This window comes from Gasterosteus aculeatus, chromosome 4, assembly GCF_964276395.1.
Source record: "Gasterosteus aculeatus chromosome 4, fGasAcu3.hap1.1, whole genome shotgun sequence".
Taxonomy (NCBI): Eukaryota; Metazoa; Chordata; class Actinopteri; order Perciformes; family Gasterosteidae; genus Gasterosteus; species Gasterosteus aculeatus.
The window spans coordinates 7,555,270-7,571,921 of NC_135691.1; the positions used below are offsets into that span (position 1 = coordinate 7,555,270).

At 46.1% G+C, this 16,652-nt stretch overlaps 1 protein-coding gene across 10 annotated transcripts in view; it reads right to left on the minus strand.

Moving 5' to 3' along the window:
* Nucleotides 1-1,307: 1,307 nt before the first annotated feature.
* enox2 (ecto-NOX disulfide-thiol exchanger 2) overlaps nt 1,308-16,652 on the minus strand; it is a 123,527-nt gene continuing 108,182 nt past the window's right edge. For all 10 annotated transcript variants that reach the window (XM_078100718.1, XM_040174007.2, XM_040174008.2 and 7 more), the window contains 7 exons: nt 15,538-15,652; nt 12,502-12,689; nt 10,794-10,934; nt 8,029-8,085; nt 7,273-7,378; nt 4,881-4,966; nt 1,308-2,026 (listed from right to left, as the gene is read on the minus strand). In XM_078100718.1, the coding sequence (XP_077956844.1) occupies nt 1,895-2,026; nt 4,881-4,966; nt 7,273-7,378; nt 8,029-8,085; nt 10,794-10,934; nt 12,502-12,689; nt 15,538-15,652 (825 nt within the window). In that variant the 3' untranslated portion in view covers nt 1,308-1,894. The remainder of the gene's footprint in view (nt 2,027-4,880; nt 4,967-7,272; nt 7,379-8,028; nt 8,086-10,793; nt 10,935-12,501; nt 12,690-15,537; nt 15,653-16,652) is intronic.

Below are 16,652 nucleotides of genomic sequence, written 5' to 3' on the forward strand. Positions count from 1 at the left end.
CTCACGTCCAATTACACCTTCTGGAGCGTGACGGATTTACCGACTCCTTCCTAGGAAACGACACTTGTGCCCTTAAAGTCAGACTTGTGCACCTGCCAAGGCTCGTCCACGGCACCGGGGGACATGTTGCACCTCGGACTGCTGCGGGATTTAATGAGTCCGTGCTTACCTCCTTGGTGTGACGCCAGAGAGTATGATGCGCCACCGGGAGCGTGTTTGCGCAAACACGCTGTAAAAGAGACAACTCGCGAGCGCCTCGCAGTTCATCGGCAAGGGAGGAAACGCGAGGCAGAACGAGACTTCCGGGAGGGAAACAACGCGGCATATTAGTGCTTTTGTTTATGTCGGGAAGCGCAGGAGAGAGACGCCTAATGAAGAGAGCGAGGAAGGGAGGCGATGCGCGGCTTCATCGCCATCATCATCATAAAGGAGTGGAGAACGTATGTCGAGACAGTCTCGGTTTTTGGATGCGTGCAGAGGAGACAACTCTCCCCTGATCGCGCCAGACAACGGCCTTCAAACAAAAAGGTCAGAGGTCACGCATGGAGGCCCACTCCCACGACGCATCACCCATGTAACCCCTCTTCCCATTCCAAACGATGCGGTTAATAATAGATGCAATGCCTAGGGAAGGGGGGGACGACGACTAGTGGAAGCTTGTAGGAAAAACATTCCCGTTCTCCATTATTAATTCGGGTACGAGGAGGAGTACCTGACAAGCGCACGGGCACAGACTTAAAAAAGAAAGCCTGCAGGAGATAAATAGGCTCAGCGAGCGCGGATCACGTGGGATAATAAAGCTCTGTTGCTCGGAGTCGGGGGGGTGGCGGGGTCATCGAGAAGGCCTGACTGGGATTTATGAATCGGGTTTGGATGGAGACAAAAAGTTCCTTCCGTAGTGTTGTGTAACCGTTCGATATATGGATCCTGGAAAGTAGCCCGCGCGAACACACACACACACATTTTGTGTGCAAATTGTACAACACAAAAACTGCATCACACCAATTAAACATCATTACATAACCCCCCTCTGGTGTGTTTCCCAGTAAAGTGAGACGCCGCTGTGCAGTCAGCCCCCGGCTTCATTTTTCTTTAGAAAGGACACAAATGGCTTCATGTAAGGTTTCAAAAATCAGCCTCAGTGCAGAAGCCCCAAGAGGAGAAAAAGGTAGAAACAAAACAATGCCCTTCAAACAAGAATGGGTGCGCGCACACACACACACACACACACACACACACACACACACACACTTATTTTACAACCTGAATATTTGAGCATCGGATAAAAAAAATATATTACTTGAAACTTTTATATACTCAACTGTCTTTTTATAATCAAAATATCATCCAAGCATTTACAGTGTATAACAACAAATAATTCTATGCAACGGCCTTTACAGAAAATGAAGAAATATATCCATTTTTTAAATCTATTTTACAAACCAGGATCGGCAAAAACCGGAGCGCTGGAGGCCAAAGAGCTCGGAGGTTTCAAGTGTTCCCGTGGACCCCGTCGGCCTCCTCGGCCGCGCGGCCCCGGCTGCTCACTGACGCCGTACGGAGCCACGGATTAGGCTCAGAAAGCACGACTACTACATAATAATCCAGTGACTGTAGGGGCCGGCGGTCTTCTGGAGAGTCGTCAGGTCTAACAACATTTAGACGTGATAGAGAGTGTTTGCCGCCGACATTCACGTGACCGTGGAAATGTCTTTTTTTTTTTTTTTTTTACATCTCCGCCACCCACAGAGTCCCTGAAATGCTCCTCGTCTGAGCTGTGTGCTCAGTCTTCGGTGTCCTTGTACAGTCTGTCTTTGATATTTGTGGGCTTTATACTGCGTCTTTTGCATCTTTACAGTGTCCCCCCCCCGCTGTCTTGTCTCGCGGCAACAGTCTACGTGCTCTTGATGCCCTGGAAGCCGCAGAAGTTCCAGCGTTTCTCCAGACTGGCGCCGACGCCGGTCAGCTCCTGTCTGAAGGTGCAAGGCAGCCGGGAGAGAAGAGCCTCCACCTCGCCGGTGTTGATCTGCAGAAATACACAAAGATTAGACAAGAATTAGACGATCCATCTTCATGTTGCCATTTCAACTTGCATGAATGAATGAATGCGAATCAGATCTTTGAAAAGTACCGACAGGTCTACAGAACAACAACAGTGACTTGGCTGCCGAAGCCGTGTCTCATTTAATTAAAAACTGTGACGGAATGGACCACGGTATTTTGGCAGACTTTTGATGAAACTTTGTTTTGATTGCTCACAGGAAGTGTGCCAACAAACGGCTCAGAACAAAATCCCTACGTTGACGGGCTGCAACGGCTTCACACAAAGCAGCAGCATAGAACTCCAACCCGTCACGCCTCGAGCCGTTTCCTGTGCACAGGTTCTGTCGTCCAGACGAGCCAACGGGAGGGATTCCAACTTTAGAAAAGTTTTGCATTTTAAAAGAACATTGTGTAGGATTTAAGGAGATTGATTGGTAAAAATGAAATATAAAACGTAAGAATTGTTTTGTTAGCTTTGAAATGAGACGTTCATATATTCAGAGTCCGTCGGGTTTCTACAGTAGCCCGGAAAGGACAAACCCAACGCTGGATCTACAAAGAGCTTTACGCACTTTTACTTTGCAGGAATTAAAAGCCGTAAAAGCCTTTATCTCACCATCATGTTTTCAGTGGGCTGTAATCTGCAACCCCACCACTGGAGGTCTCTAAATCCTACACGTGCTGCTTTACGCTGACTCATGAAATTTGAGACATGCTGAATCACTAATGGTATTCTTTTGCATGGGATGTTTTTTAATGATGAAATAAAATTGTTCATTAAAATAATCTTTACATCACAATTCTATTGAAATGAATGTACGTTTATTTTAACGTGTGTTTGTAATATGTGTTCACCTTGCACCTCCCCTTCATATTTAAACTAGCACAGGGTCTATTGCCGTAATCAATATGCCCACCAATATTTCTGCCAATTCAACCGATGACTTAACTTTGAACATTGCGCACACGTTTTATTCTTTTACGCACAACACCTCCTCTCCACTCCAAGCCAAGAGGACCGTGGTTCGTGTAAAATGATGGCGCTGCCACCTGACTGAGGGAGATCAGGCTCACAGCGCTCGGGTGGGCCGACGATCATCAGTCACCTGTAATCCTGAGGTGACATTTACCAAAATCCCCTGCAGGAGCTGCCGCTGCCGACCCACGGTGTCGCGCATCAACAACTGGCTTGTCGGAGTCCGATGCCGGTGTCAGGACGCATCAATGTCCACCGCGGAGACGGCGCTGGCGTGACATCACTAGACGACGGAGCCGCGCGTGGGGCCGGCAGATAAGCAGAGCGGATTGGCCTCCTGTGCCGGAGAGTCTCGGTTCGGTGAAACTGACAAAACTCTCAGTGGCGGAGAGTCAACGCGAGAATGACAGACGAGACAATGACGGATCGGAGTGGGCGTACGTTGTCACGCACACACGTGAAGGCACGGATTAAATGACCCAAAAGGCATGAGAGAAGACGGTCCACTCTGTTCTTTGCAAGTGTGAGAATGAGTCAAGGTTGTTGATGAGGACATTCAAAGACTGGCTACAGAGAACAATCATTTCCTGGGGCAACCCTGTGGACGAGGAGACAATTAAATTAAATTCTTGAGGGAGTTTAAGTGGCTTGGAATTGGACGGTTTCTGCACAGAAGTTGAATTTGTCTTCTGCGCGGCCGGAGACTGCGACTGTAAAGGGAGAGAGGACATCGGCCCGTTTCTCCTGATGATGTCCTCGTTGGCACGGTAATAAAACAGGCCGTTAATCTTGGCGTTACCTTCCGGGGGGGTTACATTGAAATTTGGCCTTTTGAAATCCTCGTGTGAGTGGCGGCGCAGAGCGGTAATACGTCTAGAATGCCTCCGTAGATGGATGGGCATGAAATAGCTGTGCTTAGAAACTAAAAGATGTTTCTAGGCTTCGAGTGTCAAAATGAAGGATCTACTTTTAATATGTTCCTGCGTCAGGGGAAATCACACAACGAGCCACATACGGCCAGACATATGTCATAGCTATGACATTTCAGGATAGAAAAGTGAGAGAAACAAAGTTTGACAAGTTTTGAAGTATTTTGGATTCAACTTAGAACTGAAGATGATGAATTTATTATATGTCTAATTTGTGATTGGGTTTTCTTACACATTCATTCCTGTTGCACTCGGGTCTCAGGATCGGGTTTGATACCATTTTATCAAATTCAAATCAGGTATCAGATTTATCTCTAATAAGAGTTTTAACACCTTTTCTTGGCCGAGAAGGCAGTAACAACAGTTTTTAGCATTTTACTTCTGAATGTTCATAGCTGTGGTCCTCAGTACTTTACGAGCTACTGACTCGAAAAACTTAAGGGTGATTTGGTTCAAGGTTATCAACTAGATAACTACGGTGTAAGGAAATTACTTTCCACTCAGAAATAATCTTTGGCTGAATACTGACACGAGCTGCAGAGAGCAAACAGCCAGACTTTACTAATATGTGTTGATCTGCAGCAGATTTAATCTGCCACACGAAAGTACACCAGCCAATCATATTCACATTCTTAAGAAGGGCTACACTAACATTTTGGCAGAGAGTTGGATGAGAATATCCATACTGCTCCTCAAAATATCGAGTGTATCTACCTCACCTTAAAATGTCTCCTCCAAAAGCATTACAGAGCCCTTTGGACGCCCTGTGTGTGTGTGTTTGTGTGTGTGTGTCTCTCTAGAAGCCTGGCAAACACAGCGAGCCCATATGTTGGCGCTGCATGGGGCACTGACACAGACTGACACACAGCCTGTACGGGTGCATCTGATCCACAGGGATACCGGGGGCAGAATGATCCCCGCGTGCCGGTTACCTTGGTGTCCAAGCGCTGCAGGTAGGAGCAGATGTACTCGATGCTGGCTCCGAACGGGTGGACGTGCAGAAACGTCGAAATGATCCCTGAGGGAGAAACAGACAAGTCATGGGAACACAGCAAAGCAGATACAACAGGAAAACCTCAGATTTCCTTGCACCTAACGGCCAAACGACTGCACTGCTTCAGCGTCCCGGTGCGCTGAGGAGCGTCTGGTTTATTGTGGCTCCGGATTAGAGGGAGTGTTTAGTGACAGCTTCTGATGCCGTTGTCTCTCATCAAAGCCGTACTCTCCCCCAGCTCAAACAAACCATCTGCCATCCGCTCACAGAGAGGGCCAGAAGAGAGATAATCTTTCTAAACACCTACGCGGCAACGAGAGGCCGACCCGCAAACACTGTCAGAGCCACAAAGCGGTCCACTGGCCCCGACACCAGGAACACTAAACGCCAAACACCTGGGGCTTTTAGGAGGAAAGGACAACCCCAAGGCTCCTTTCGCTGCCTGCTGGAGGTGAGTCGAACTGGAAAACATAAACAGCGTGCGAGCCCGGAGCCGATCACTGAACCAGAGACTGACTGGGAGTCTAATGGTCCATTCAGATACGATACCAAGTAGGGCTCATGTTGATTTATTTGCATGAAAGCGCCCACTGGTGTGGTTTTGCTGTCTGTGTTTATTCCCCTTCAAAGAGCGAATGAACGTGTGCAGACGTTGGCTGTAACTACACACACCCACTCAGTGTGCAGACATATTAAGTCATATTAAGACATTAATAAGACATTATCAATGCATAATCACACGAGATAATCGTTTAAACACTTTTATAAGTCCACAGGAACTCAAGTTGTTCCCCTTCATTTACATCACATTTCCTTCTTTGGGTCTACCAACTCTGGATAAATGCAAACTGTGAATCCAAAGCTCAAGTTTTACATTGTCATGCACACCTCAACAGTAGCAGATGAGATTTCAACCCTAAATTGCACCAGAAAGGGTGAATCTCGGAGTATTTTTACCGACTTTTTAAGCACTCAGTGCTTCAAACTGTATCTTAAGGCGCCGCGAGAATGTCCGCTTTCACACCTGCTGCCAGTTTCCACACAATGCCGTGGTAAGCTTCCCGAGTGCCCCTCAGCATAACTGAGCTGCGAGTCCCTCCTGACCCGCCGTTCCTCCGCCATTCTGTGCATGGCGTATCATCTCATAGCCCCTTCAAACCGCCATCAAGTACAACGCCTGCAGCTCCAGAAACCAACCAATACGCCCTATTGTGGATTACCTCCCGCCTCCAGGTTTGTGCTGTGTCAATTACTTTACGGTACTTTTATGTAACGGAGATGGATCTAGGAATAGGCACGCACCTTCAGGCCTCTCTGTACTTAAAGTGAGGGGGCTCCGGGCCGTGTCCAACGATTTCCAACAGACCATTATGCAATAATGCTCACTTTATGCAGCAATTGCTGAGGTGTGCGAACGATGGAAAGGGAGCAGGGTTGGACCCTTACTCCGAAGCTCTCCTTTCCCACTCCACGCACCACTACAGCCTGTTTGCAGACAGGGAGTGGTTACAGGGAGGGGGAGGGAGGAGGAGAGGGAGGGAGGGTATTCAACTTTTCCAACTTGATGGCAACCATGGCAACCGCATGAAAACCGCAGCGAGGGAAACAATACCGGAGCTGATTTAAGAGCGCCACAGTTCCCTCGATGACACACCTGCTCAGCAGATGATTATTGAAGCAAAACCGGCTTCAAAAACGGGAGCGTCTGGCCTGGTGCAATCAACAATGTTCAAGCTAGTGAGCAATAGGACCCATTGATAAAGGAGAAGCTGTGGAGTTCACACGGTCGGTATCAAAGGGTAGCCGGGAGACGCGGCGACCTGCGACCGAAGCAACCGCTCCGTCTGAAAGCATCCTCAACTCTCCCGAGAGGGATGAGAGAGAGAGAGAAGCCTCGAGGCAGCTAGAAGCAGCAGCGCGGCCATTTGACGCAGGTACGGACTTGCTCGGGAGATCGGACGTGTGATGTAGTCTTTAAAGGCAATTTTGAAGGAGCTTATCATTTCAGGTTTTTCCAACTTCATTTTCAGAATCATGGTGCCCATAGGTAACATATTCTTGAACAAATGTGCAATCAATCAAATTCCTACACACCGAGTGCCACGGACGAACTAGAACCACCGAGCGATCAGATGCCACCAGCAATCCAGGTCATCCCAAAACGTCCTTGCTTTATCGCTCTACCCATTAGACGCTTGTAGATTCTGGCTTATAAATTACAAAATTATGGCCAAAAAATACACACTGACCTCTGAGCAAACAAATTGGGAGAAATTTGAAAAACAGCATTTAGAAAATGGACATTGAGAGTCGGACTGGCGGCAGCGTACCGACGAGCAGGGCTTCCCTCTCCGAGTGGACGGGACTCTGAGGACTCTTCTCTGTAGGCCCGTCCTTCTCCTGACTGCAGGACACCACTGTTGAAACGGTGGCTTCCTGTGCACATTAACACACACAGTGACACACACACACAGTTAAAGAACTACCTTCGACTGCGGCTGGCAAGAGGGAAACAGGCTTGTTTTTTTTCATAAGAAGAACAAACATGAATATGAATGAAAACACCAGGAAGTTTCCCCACCAACACGTTAATACAAAGAGGACGAGTGGGATTATTTTTGCCAGCAGCTATATTTCTGATAGAGGGATGAAATGCATGTTGCACCCAAAGATAAAAGGCGAGAGACACTGAGAGGAAATGATCAAGCGGGTTTCAGATGTTACAGATCTGACAGGTGGCAGGGACGCGATTGTTATCCTGCACGGCATTGTGTGTACCATTTCCACTCATGGTGAGAGATGCCTGGTGGCCCTTTTCTGTTTTTAATCTATCCAAAACACTCAGTGTGTGGGAGTGGAGAAGTAGGCACATGTGCAAGCCATTTTGACTTTATGAGATGATGATTTCCTCGCCCAGTCGTGTCTGGGTGATTTATTCAAGGACAAAAGCGGTTGCCGTGAACTGGATTGGCCCGTAATGATCATGTCATGTCACTGGAAGAGGTTAGTGAGAGTCTCAGAGGAGGAGGAGGAGGAGGAGGAAGGAGAGAGAGCAGTGGGGGAGGACTCAAACCTTTCCCACTTACGCTGGTTTGATTGGCGCTCTCCTCGCCGCCTCGGTCGTCTTGCTTCAACTGCTCCAGCTGCAGAACATTAGGAACATACCAAAGAGAATGTCAGACTGATGTGGGGGAGAGCACAGTGTGGTGTGTGAGTACAGGCAACATCTGTGTTTAGAATAATGTGCAGACTTTCAACAAACAAGAAAAGAGGCTTTGAACTACATTTGGACAGAATCAGAGTCAAAATTGGCACAGAACAGTCAGCTGTTAATATTGTAACAAATTACAGATGTTTTGGCGATTTGCTAAAAACACAGAATTTAATTAAATTATTTTTATACTTTGATTTGGAACATTTTAAGTCACGCTAAAGGGAAACTGAGTAATGTCCATGTGTAGTGGGGTGACGGCAGCCCAAAAGGTTATTGTGACAATTATATGACAAAATCATAATTTCCATTTCAGAAAATCTGCATAGCTACTCTGCGATCTTTTTAAATACCACCAATAAATCTATGATTAGCCCTCGTTGGTTATCACAAATTTTTGTAATGTTTAAAAAAGCCAAACACTCTGGTTCCAGCTTCTTAAACAAACGTGTTCACTGTTTTTTTCCCCCCATTTCGAACATTTGAAATGAGAAACTTCGAGAAACTTTTTGGACGGTTAGTTGGACAAAAACAAAGCATTTAAGGAAAAATCAGCGGAACTATTAGGAGAAGTCTCCACAATTTTCTAATTTATAGACTGCACATGAGCATCAGTTAGTTTGTTGGAGCACCCAGCCTGTGCCAGCTTTATGAGGTCTTCATAGAAATGCTGCAGTAAAGTGCTCCTTCAATCAGAAAGATCAACGGCAGATAAATCAATGGCAAAATAAATCATCAGTGTCAGAACTGAAAAATATGACACCAGGCTTTTGTTTTCATCATATCGGTAATAAGGTTAATAGCTGCAGTGACCGGCACTGGTCACAATCGGCTAATGTGCGGAGACAGCAGCAACTGTGAAGGATAACTGGAGAGTTCTCCTCCACATGACAAATAACACGAAGCAACTGCTTATCTTCAGAGAAACCCACACCCCAAAATTGATTTCTCTTTCCCCCCTTTAATGAGACTGCCTCTCATGATTCATGTTTGCCCGCGTGCAGGACTTTAATTAGCATATTCTCCCCGGTCGCAGCGTCCTGGCAGCACATTTCTAATCAAACTCATCACCATTAACGGGCTATTGACAACTCTGTCACTCTGGTTGGAGTGAGGAGACGTTTAGCCGATTGCTAATTCACCTCTGCACCGCATGGAACCTGTAGTACATCCCAAAGCCAAAGCAAACGCCCCCCCCCCCCACCTCCCACGTGGATGGAGAGCCTTTCGTTCGCATTATCATCCAATTTAAAAGGCGATTAAACCCGAGGTTCATCTCAGTGACAGCCCTTGCTCTCATTATACCAGGCCAAATGGAACATTAACAAACATTAACCTCTGAAACCTGGGAACACGGGACAACCCCAGGAACATTAGTAAACACGACACGTCGAGCGAGGGAAAAAACGGCCCTTGTGGGTTGAAATGGCTCGTTGAGACCGTAGATCACACTGCACTGCATTTACCGGCGTCCTCTTCCAGTGTAACGCTCGCTTCAGATGGGGCTTTTGTTGGGGGGAAAAACATGCCTCAATGTAAGCAACACGTTCAATCAAATAACAAATGGGATGTAGTGATGGATGACTATTGCAGCAGGAGTGGCTCTAAGTGATGATGTGGCCTTGTGTAACAGCTCTGAGACGGCACCAGTGGTTTACTAGTGTATTCTCCCCCTACGATCACAAGATAAATTGGCCAGCTGATGTGGCCCAGAGGACAAGATGTTGCGGAATTAGAGTATGTGACCAATGTGGAAGCTATTTGACGGCGTCAACTCTGCTCACCGTGTTTCTGATTGGGAAATGAATGCATTGGACGAGTTGACTAAAATGGACACCTCCACCCAGCGCTCCTTATAAAGGAATAGGTTTGCATTATCCCGCTTACATGCTCATATTTACGCTTCTAAATTGCTTCCTAACGCGAAAAGCAGTCTCATGTTAGGGGTTAAGGAGAAGAAAGATCTAACTGAAACGGTTAAAGGGACCGTAAAGGGATTGTTTGAACTGGAGTTGTATGGGGACGGTCATTATTATAGCAGCATTATAGCAAAGCCTATCAGAGCCAAGGTGAGTCATCAAGTTGCTTGTTTTATGTGACCAACAGCTCATTTATTTCTGCCAAGAACAATCACCTCATTGGTTTAGCACTAAAGATGTCCAGAAGAGTATCCCCCGAAACAAACTCACGTAAAGTCGATGTCAATACAAATTCACACACTGGTGCACAGCAAGCGTTGAGGAACAGTAAAAAACAATAACCTAAAATGCTCCTTTTCCTATGAGATGAATAATGCATAATAACCAGAGCAAAAGCGGAAAAGCTTTATCAGGAAAAATAAGCGGAAAAGCTTTCCGCTTATTTAGCGGAAAAGCTGCATCATATATATTTTTGGAGGGAAATGAGAAATGAGTCTTCATAAAGATCTTGAACCAAAATGGCTACTTTGGGAGATCTGATGGGCTTTCAGATACTTTCTAAACAAGTTCAAGTGATTGAGTCCTTTCCTCGACCCAAAACAACACACTGCAACTATCACATTATGTCGTTTTGTGCGTAGATGACTTTTATTTCTCCAATGACTTTCCAGCGTTGAAACCAGAAATCACTTGTCCCGTCAAAACAGAAACAAAGGCTAACCTCCATGGCATGCGTGTTTTGGAGGTTCTGGAGTCCTTCCTTCAGGTTCTGCACTTGGTTATTCAGCTGCTGTTTGTCCTCCAAACTCTTCTCAAGCTCCGTCTCCCGCAGCTTTAATTCATCCCTCATTTTCAACAGTTGCTGAAACAAAAAAATAATAAAAAAAGGAGAATGTGAGAACATTAGGGCACTAATGCTACGGTGAACTAACGAACCGTGAAAATACTCACCTACTGTAAGGCTCAGAAAGCAGAGAACCAATCAGCCATTGGATTCATTAATTATCTGTCTTATTGTATTTGGTTTGCATTTGCTACAAGAGGAATAATTTGCCTGATCTTTTGCTTGTAAAACACAAAATAATCCCCCATTACACGTAGTTGACTAACAGGAAAAAAGTAACGCTCATTTGGGTTTTATCCGTGCTTTGGTTAACTTGTGTTGGACAAAGCTTTGATGGCCAATTTATCTGCGGAACACAGATGGAAAGATTCCCCTCCTGCTGTGTTCATGTCAAGAAAACAAGGGTCTGTGAGACACGGGGGGTCTTTACAGCCAGCGGTCGCCTTCTGCTAAACTACACACAAAGCGCCTTAGAGATGCACGCGCTACAACTCTGAAGCGAGCGAACAGGAGGCCAGCGTGCGCTGATAATGTTTCATTGCAATTCACGTCTCAGCGTGACTTAACCCCGAGAAGGAGAGGTATCCGTCCGGTTCATTTAATCCGCTCGATTATTTTTTTTCATAAACACGACATGAGAGAGGTAAGATGCGCAGGTATTTGCTCTCTCAAAGCAGAAGTGAACAGCGGAGCCGTAATAGATTCTCTTCTCAAAGCGAATCGATCATAATTTCCATTCTCTGTGACGGCGGGCTAAGTGCGGACACTTGACTAATGCCGGAGTGAGTCAATTTAGTTCTTTGGTACAAAAGTACTCAAGAAAACAAAAAAGTCACCAAAGTCACGCGATCTTCCCGAGTTTGCAGAGGAGACAATTTCAAATGACAATTCTTTCCCTTTTAAAGGAATTATAGTAAGTGATGGATTTTCTTTCTTCCTCAGTCATGAATGCTTGTCTCTGCCTCCTATTGTTCATTCTCTCATTCAGACAAAAAGTCTCATTCAGAGTTGTATCTTATCACATCGTATGTAAATATGACGCTGATAAACCGTAATACCAACCACTGAGATGTTTTTAAGTTGGGAATGGAAGACCGAAGAACCACATTTCCAAGTCATTATACTGAATCGTACGTACTTTGGTGAATGGTATTCAAAACATATTTTCAAAGAAAAATTCACTATATTTAATTTGATTTTTTTGAATAAATAGTTTGAAATTGTATTAATAGCCTTGGGTTTTTCCCAAAACGCAACTCACAACCATCCAATCCCAAGTAAAAAACCAATTCCAACTGCAAATAAGCTTTCCTTTAACCGGACTAAACTTGAAAAGATCTTTTTTTCTATTTAGCAGGTCTTCAGAAAAGACTACCAGCTGCGGCAGACAGCTGTACTTTTCTACTTTCACAGCACTCATTTATAAGTGCAGGGTCATGAATAAATGACAGTCGCATTGCATTGAGGATTCAATGGGGTAACCCAAGTGACCTCGTTCCTAAAAAACATCAAGGTGCCCAGCAGTTAGGAAGGGAAGACTAAAATGATTGCAGGCCAGATGAGTGGAAAAGTGACGTGTGGATACCTTCTGCATGCCTTGCAGGGCCTGCTGCAGGAAGCTGAGCTGCTGTGAGTGTGTGGTGTCCTCCTCGCTGCTCATTGGGTGGTTCTTGCCTTGTTCCTGTTTGAGGAGCTCCACCTCGTTCCTGTAGGCGTCCAGCTGGCAGCGCAGAGAGTCGTTCTCCTCTTTTAAGGCCTCCGCTTGGGAAACTCCTACGGGTTCACACAGACGGTATAGAGAACAGAGTGGAATATGGTGTGGATCATGCACGACAATGCACCCGTTGATCGGGTCTCAGTTTGACCTGAACATTTCATGCATCCTCAAACACAAAATTATAAATGTCCTGATCGATGTCTGCTGCTAAATATATCTCCGCCCTTCCTTGCAAGAAAAAGATCAGGACGCATTTATTCAAGTGTTAAACAGATATATTCTCCCACACTACTCCACTCCTCCGCTCTCTTCACTGGCTACCGGTGGCCGCCCGCATCCAGTTCAAAACATTGGTGCTCACGTACCATGCTGTGAATGGATCGGGTCCAGCTTACATCCAGGACATGGTCAAACCCTACATCCCAACCCGCACTCTCCGCTCTGCATCTGCAAAACTACTCGTCCCTCCCTCACTGAGAGCAAAACACTCGACTAGGTCTCGACTCTTTGCTGTCCTTGCTCCGAAATGGTGGAACGAGCTCTCTGAAGACATCGGGACCGCAGAGAGCCTTCACATCTTCCACCGCAAACTAAAGACACACCTCTTCAGACTCTACCTCCACTAAAGACTAACAAATTGTAGCACTTAAATTGTACTTGTAACGTCACTCATCTATAGCAAATTGTAAATTGGCTTATTTGAGGAAATTGCACTTTCTTGTTTCTTGTTCTCCTGAGTTTGTACCCTATGGTTGAATGCACTTATTGTACGTCGCTTTGGATAAAAGCGTCAGCTAAATGACATGTAATGTAATGTAATGTAATATAATTCGCTCTATCAGCTCTATGTAGCTCTATTTCAATATGATTGATAAATATAAGTTACGTCCCAACGCCAACGGATTTGGAAATGTCTTTCTGCCTTCACGGGCAACAGTGGCCGAACGCGGGGATATCGGAGTACCAGGAAGGGGCCAGTGTTTTTTTTTTTTTTTTAATTAATAATGGGAGAAGACCTGGAACCATTTGCTTAATCCACTTCACTAGTTCTAGTTCTGTAGTGACAGTTGCAGAGTAGCAGTAACAAAAGGGCAGACAGCAACAAAAAAACATAACTCATCAGATTTAAATTTAGCAAGAAAGAAACACCCAAAATCCACTCTTTTGGAACCAGTGAGAACAGCTAGGACAAAAAAAAGAAATTGTTCTTTATAAATCCAATCAACACAAAAGGAACCCAAGTAAAGGTGTAATTCTCCTTTAAATGCTTTCAAACAATCTCCTAATTTGTGTCAGATAATCAAACATGTGGACCACATCAACATGGACTCCTGAAAGCCGTAATAATCCCAGTGTCTGCTCCAATCGCTCTCTACCGGACAGTTGACCTTACCTATTGAGCAAAGAGAGGAGACAGTGAGAGTTATTATTTGAGACCTGCTCAACTCCAGAGACGTCCAGTATTATCAGCCCCGCTCTCCTCCTGTGGGCCTCGAGGGGGGAAGCTTTTTGGAAAAGTAAAATACACGGACTGGAGAGAGGAGATAAGCCCATCCTCTTTGTCTGTGTGCGTGTGTGTGTGTGCGTGCGCGTGCATGACTGCGTGTCTGCTTAGGTTTTTGTGTGGGTGTACATGAGTGCTGCCTGCAGTCTATCATGAAGGACCATTGGCGGTGTTAATGAACTCTTGCTGGGCGAGTGTGTGCATGCATCCACGCTGTGTGTGTGCGAACTTTTCTCCCAGCAAAATAAGGGTGTGAGGTGAGAAGAGCATTGATCCGAGAGCCTCATCAACTTGGTGTGAGGGGGATGTCAACCGCTTGGCCAGAGTCAGAGCAATTCCCCCTCCTGTTACATAACAGCGGGCGCTATCGACCTGCAGACATCCGCGAGCTTGCATGAATAGAACACACACACACACACACACACACACACACACACACACACACACACACACACACACACACACACACACACACACACACACACACACACACACACACACACACACACGCACACACACACGCGCAGTTCTCTCGCTTTCTATCCCGTACATGTCAGACGCTGAGCATTGATTCACTTTTTAAGAGGCTGCAGTCAAAACACAGGTGTTTTCAGCAGGCCTGGTGGACGTGTAAACATGCCCGCTTTGCTAAAAGGTTAGTGAGTAAAGGAGGTGTTACAGTCAGCGTGTTAACACAACTAACAGAAAGTGTCACATTAGCACCCATCGCCTCGCCGAGCGGATTGACAGGCCGTCAACAGCAATGCGAATACAAATAGTTATATATAGGTCAGGTTGCAGAAGAGAAGGGGCCGTGCCAACGGGTGCATTTACATACATTTGCATGCTGATTAGTGGAGCCGTCATATTAACAAATGGCATGAGATTGGAATGATTAAAAGACGAGAAGAAAGAGTAGGCGAAGAGAGCGTGACCACACGTGGTGCCTATTCAAAACTTACAGGTTGCCGTAATCGCGGTCGAGAGGTTTTTGTCGCTTCAGCAAACACAAAGAGACTCCTCCGAGGGGGGCGGGGGGAGAAGCGAAGGATAACGGCACTTCAGTGGCGCCCCGATCGGATATTAGGCAGCAGCAGGCAGTGGTGGACGGATTAGCACGCAAAGTTGTTTGTGCATCACACGGTGGGCCAGACGTCGCTTGGCACGCATATTCAACGTCAACTCAGTAAAGAGCGCTTGGTGTCGCAGTTCGATGAACGGGTTTTCTATTCGCGTGGCGTTGTCAGACGGGTGTCAGATGCCCGGGGGGTGATTACTGTCATTTAAGCCAAACGCGGCAGTCACTCCCATCTATGCAACGGCCTCCGCGCTCATCCTCCCAAGACCTTGATCAGCCCAGCTCGACAGCCGCATGGAACTGCGAGGGCGCGCGTGCATACCAGAGTCCTCAGAGTCCTTGCTGTCGGGAGAGTCCTCCATGTCATCGTCCGACATCTCCATCTCCTCCTCTCGCCTGATGCCCATCAGCTGCTCGCTGTGCATGTTTCTAATCTCCTGCAAGACACAACCAACCACACTGGTCAGAGCGGCAAAGAATAATGGCAGAGTCCCGATTTATTTTTTTAGCATGTGCTCGTAGTAGAAGGGTCGTCAATGAGGCAGCGCTTGGATTTCTACGTTGAGGTGGAGCAATAAATATGACACGTCAGTTCACAACAAAGGAGATGAAAAGGACAGTCTCAGGAGCTGAGGCTACGCTCCTCCTCTGGCACAGCAATAGGGCAGGTGGTAGCACAAACCACAGTTTGGTACTTCTTGAAGAAACTGTTCACATTCAGGCAGCTTAAATACACTATAATTGTGTGACAACTGGTCCTGTCAAACACGTCAGAAGCACCGTCGCGTCAGGAAACACAGATTTAAGCTGACAAGGCATGAAATGCATCTTTGAGCATATACCGCTTACAATATGTGCCGTTGGGATTTCTACACCCACATCTGGAAACCCACAGCAGCAACTGTAGGATACCAATCCATTTCCTTGTACCCTTACAGGCAGAATTGCTCATTCATGTATTGATCGAGAGACTTGTCTCTAGAAGATTACGGTCAAACCAATGGATTGGCTGTGAAGAAATAAGACCAAAGAGTTCACATCTGTAGGAAGAGAAAATAAAACAATAAAATCCTGCTAATGCTTTACACGCAGCAGACGTTCCAGGCTACAACCAAAGCAACAAAGGCACAGTTTTAGGGGATTTTGCCCGCTTGCAATCCATTTGTGAGCAGATGTTTAACGTCGTCTCTATTAAGAACAGGAGGTCTTATGATAATGAAGCAGGAGAATCGAGAGCAGAGCTCACTGTGCAGTCGGGCGACAGACTGATAACACCATTTTTCATTCAGGGGTCTGAAGGTGACAGAAAAACGTGCACCCAAACAAAAGTAAACCACGGGCACCGTGTTCAAGGTCAAACCTCCATGTTAACATAGGTGCCTTGTAGAAAAAGAAGCTAAATAAATCAGCGAGACCAATTTAATTTCTGCGTTTCAT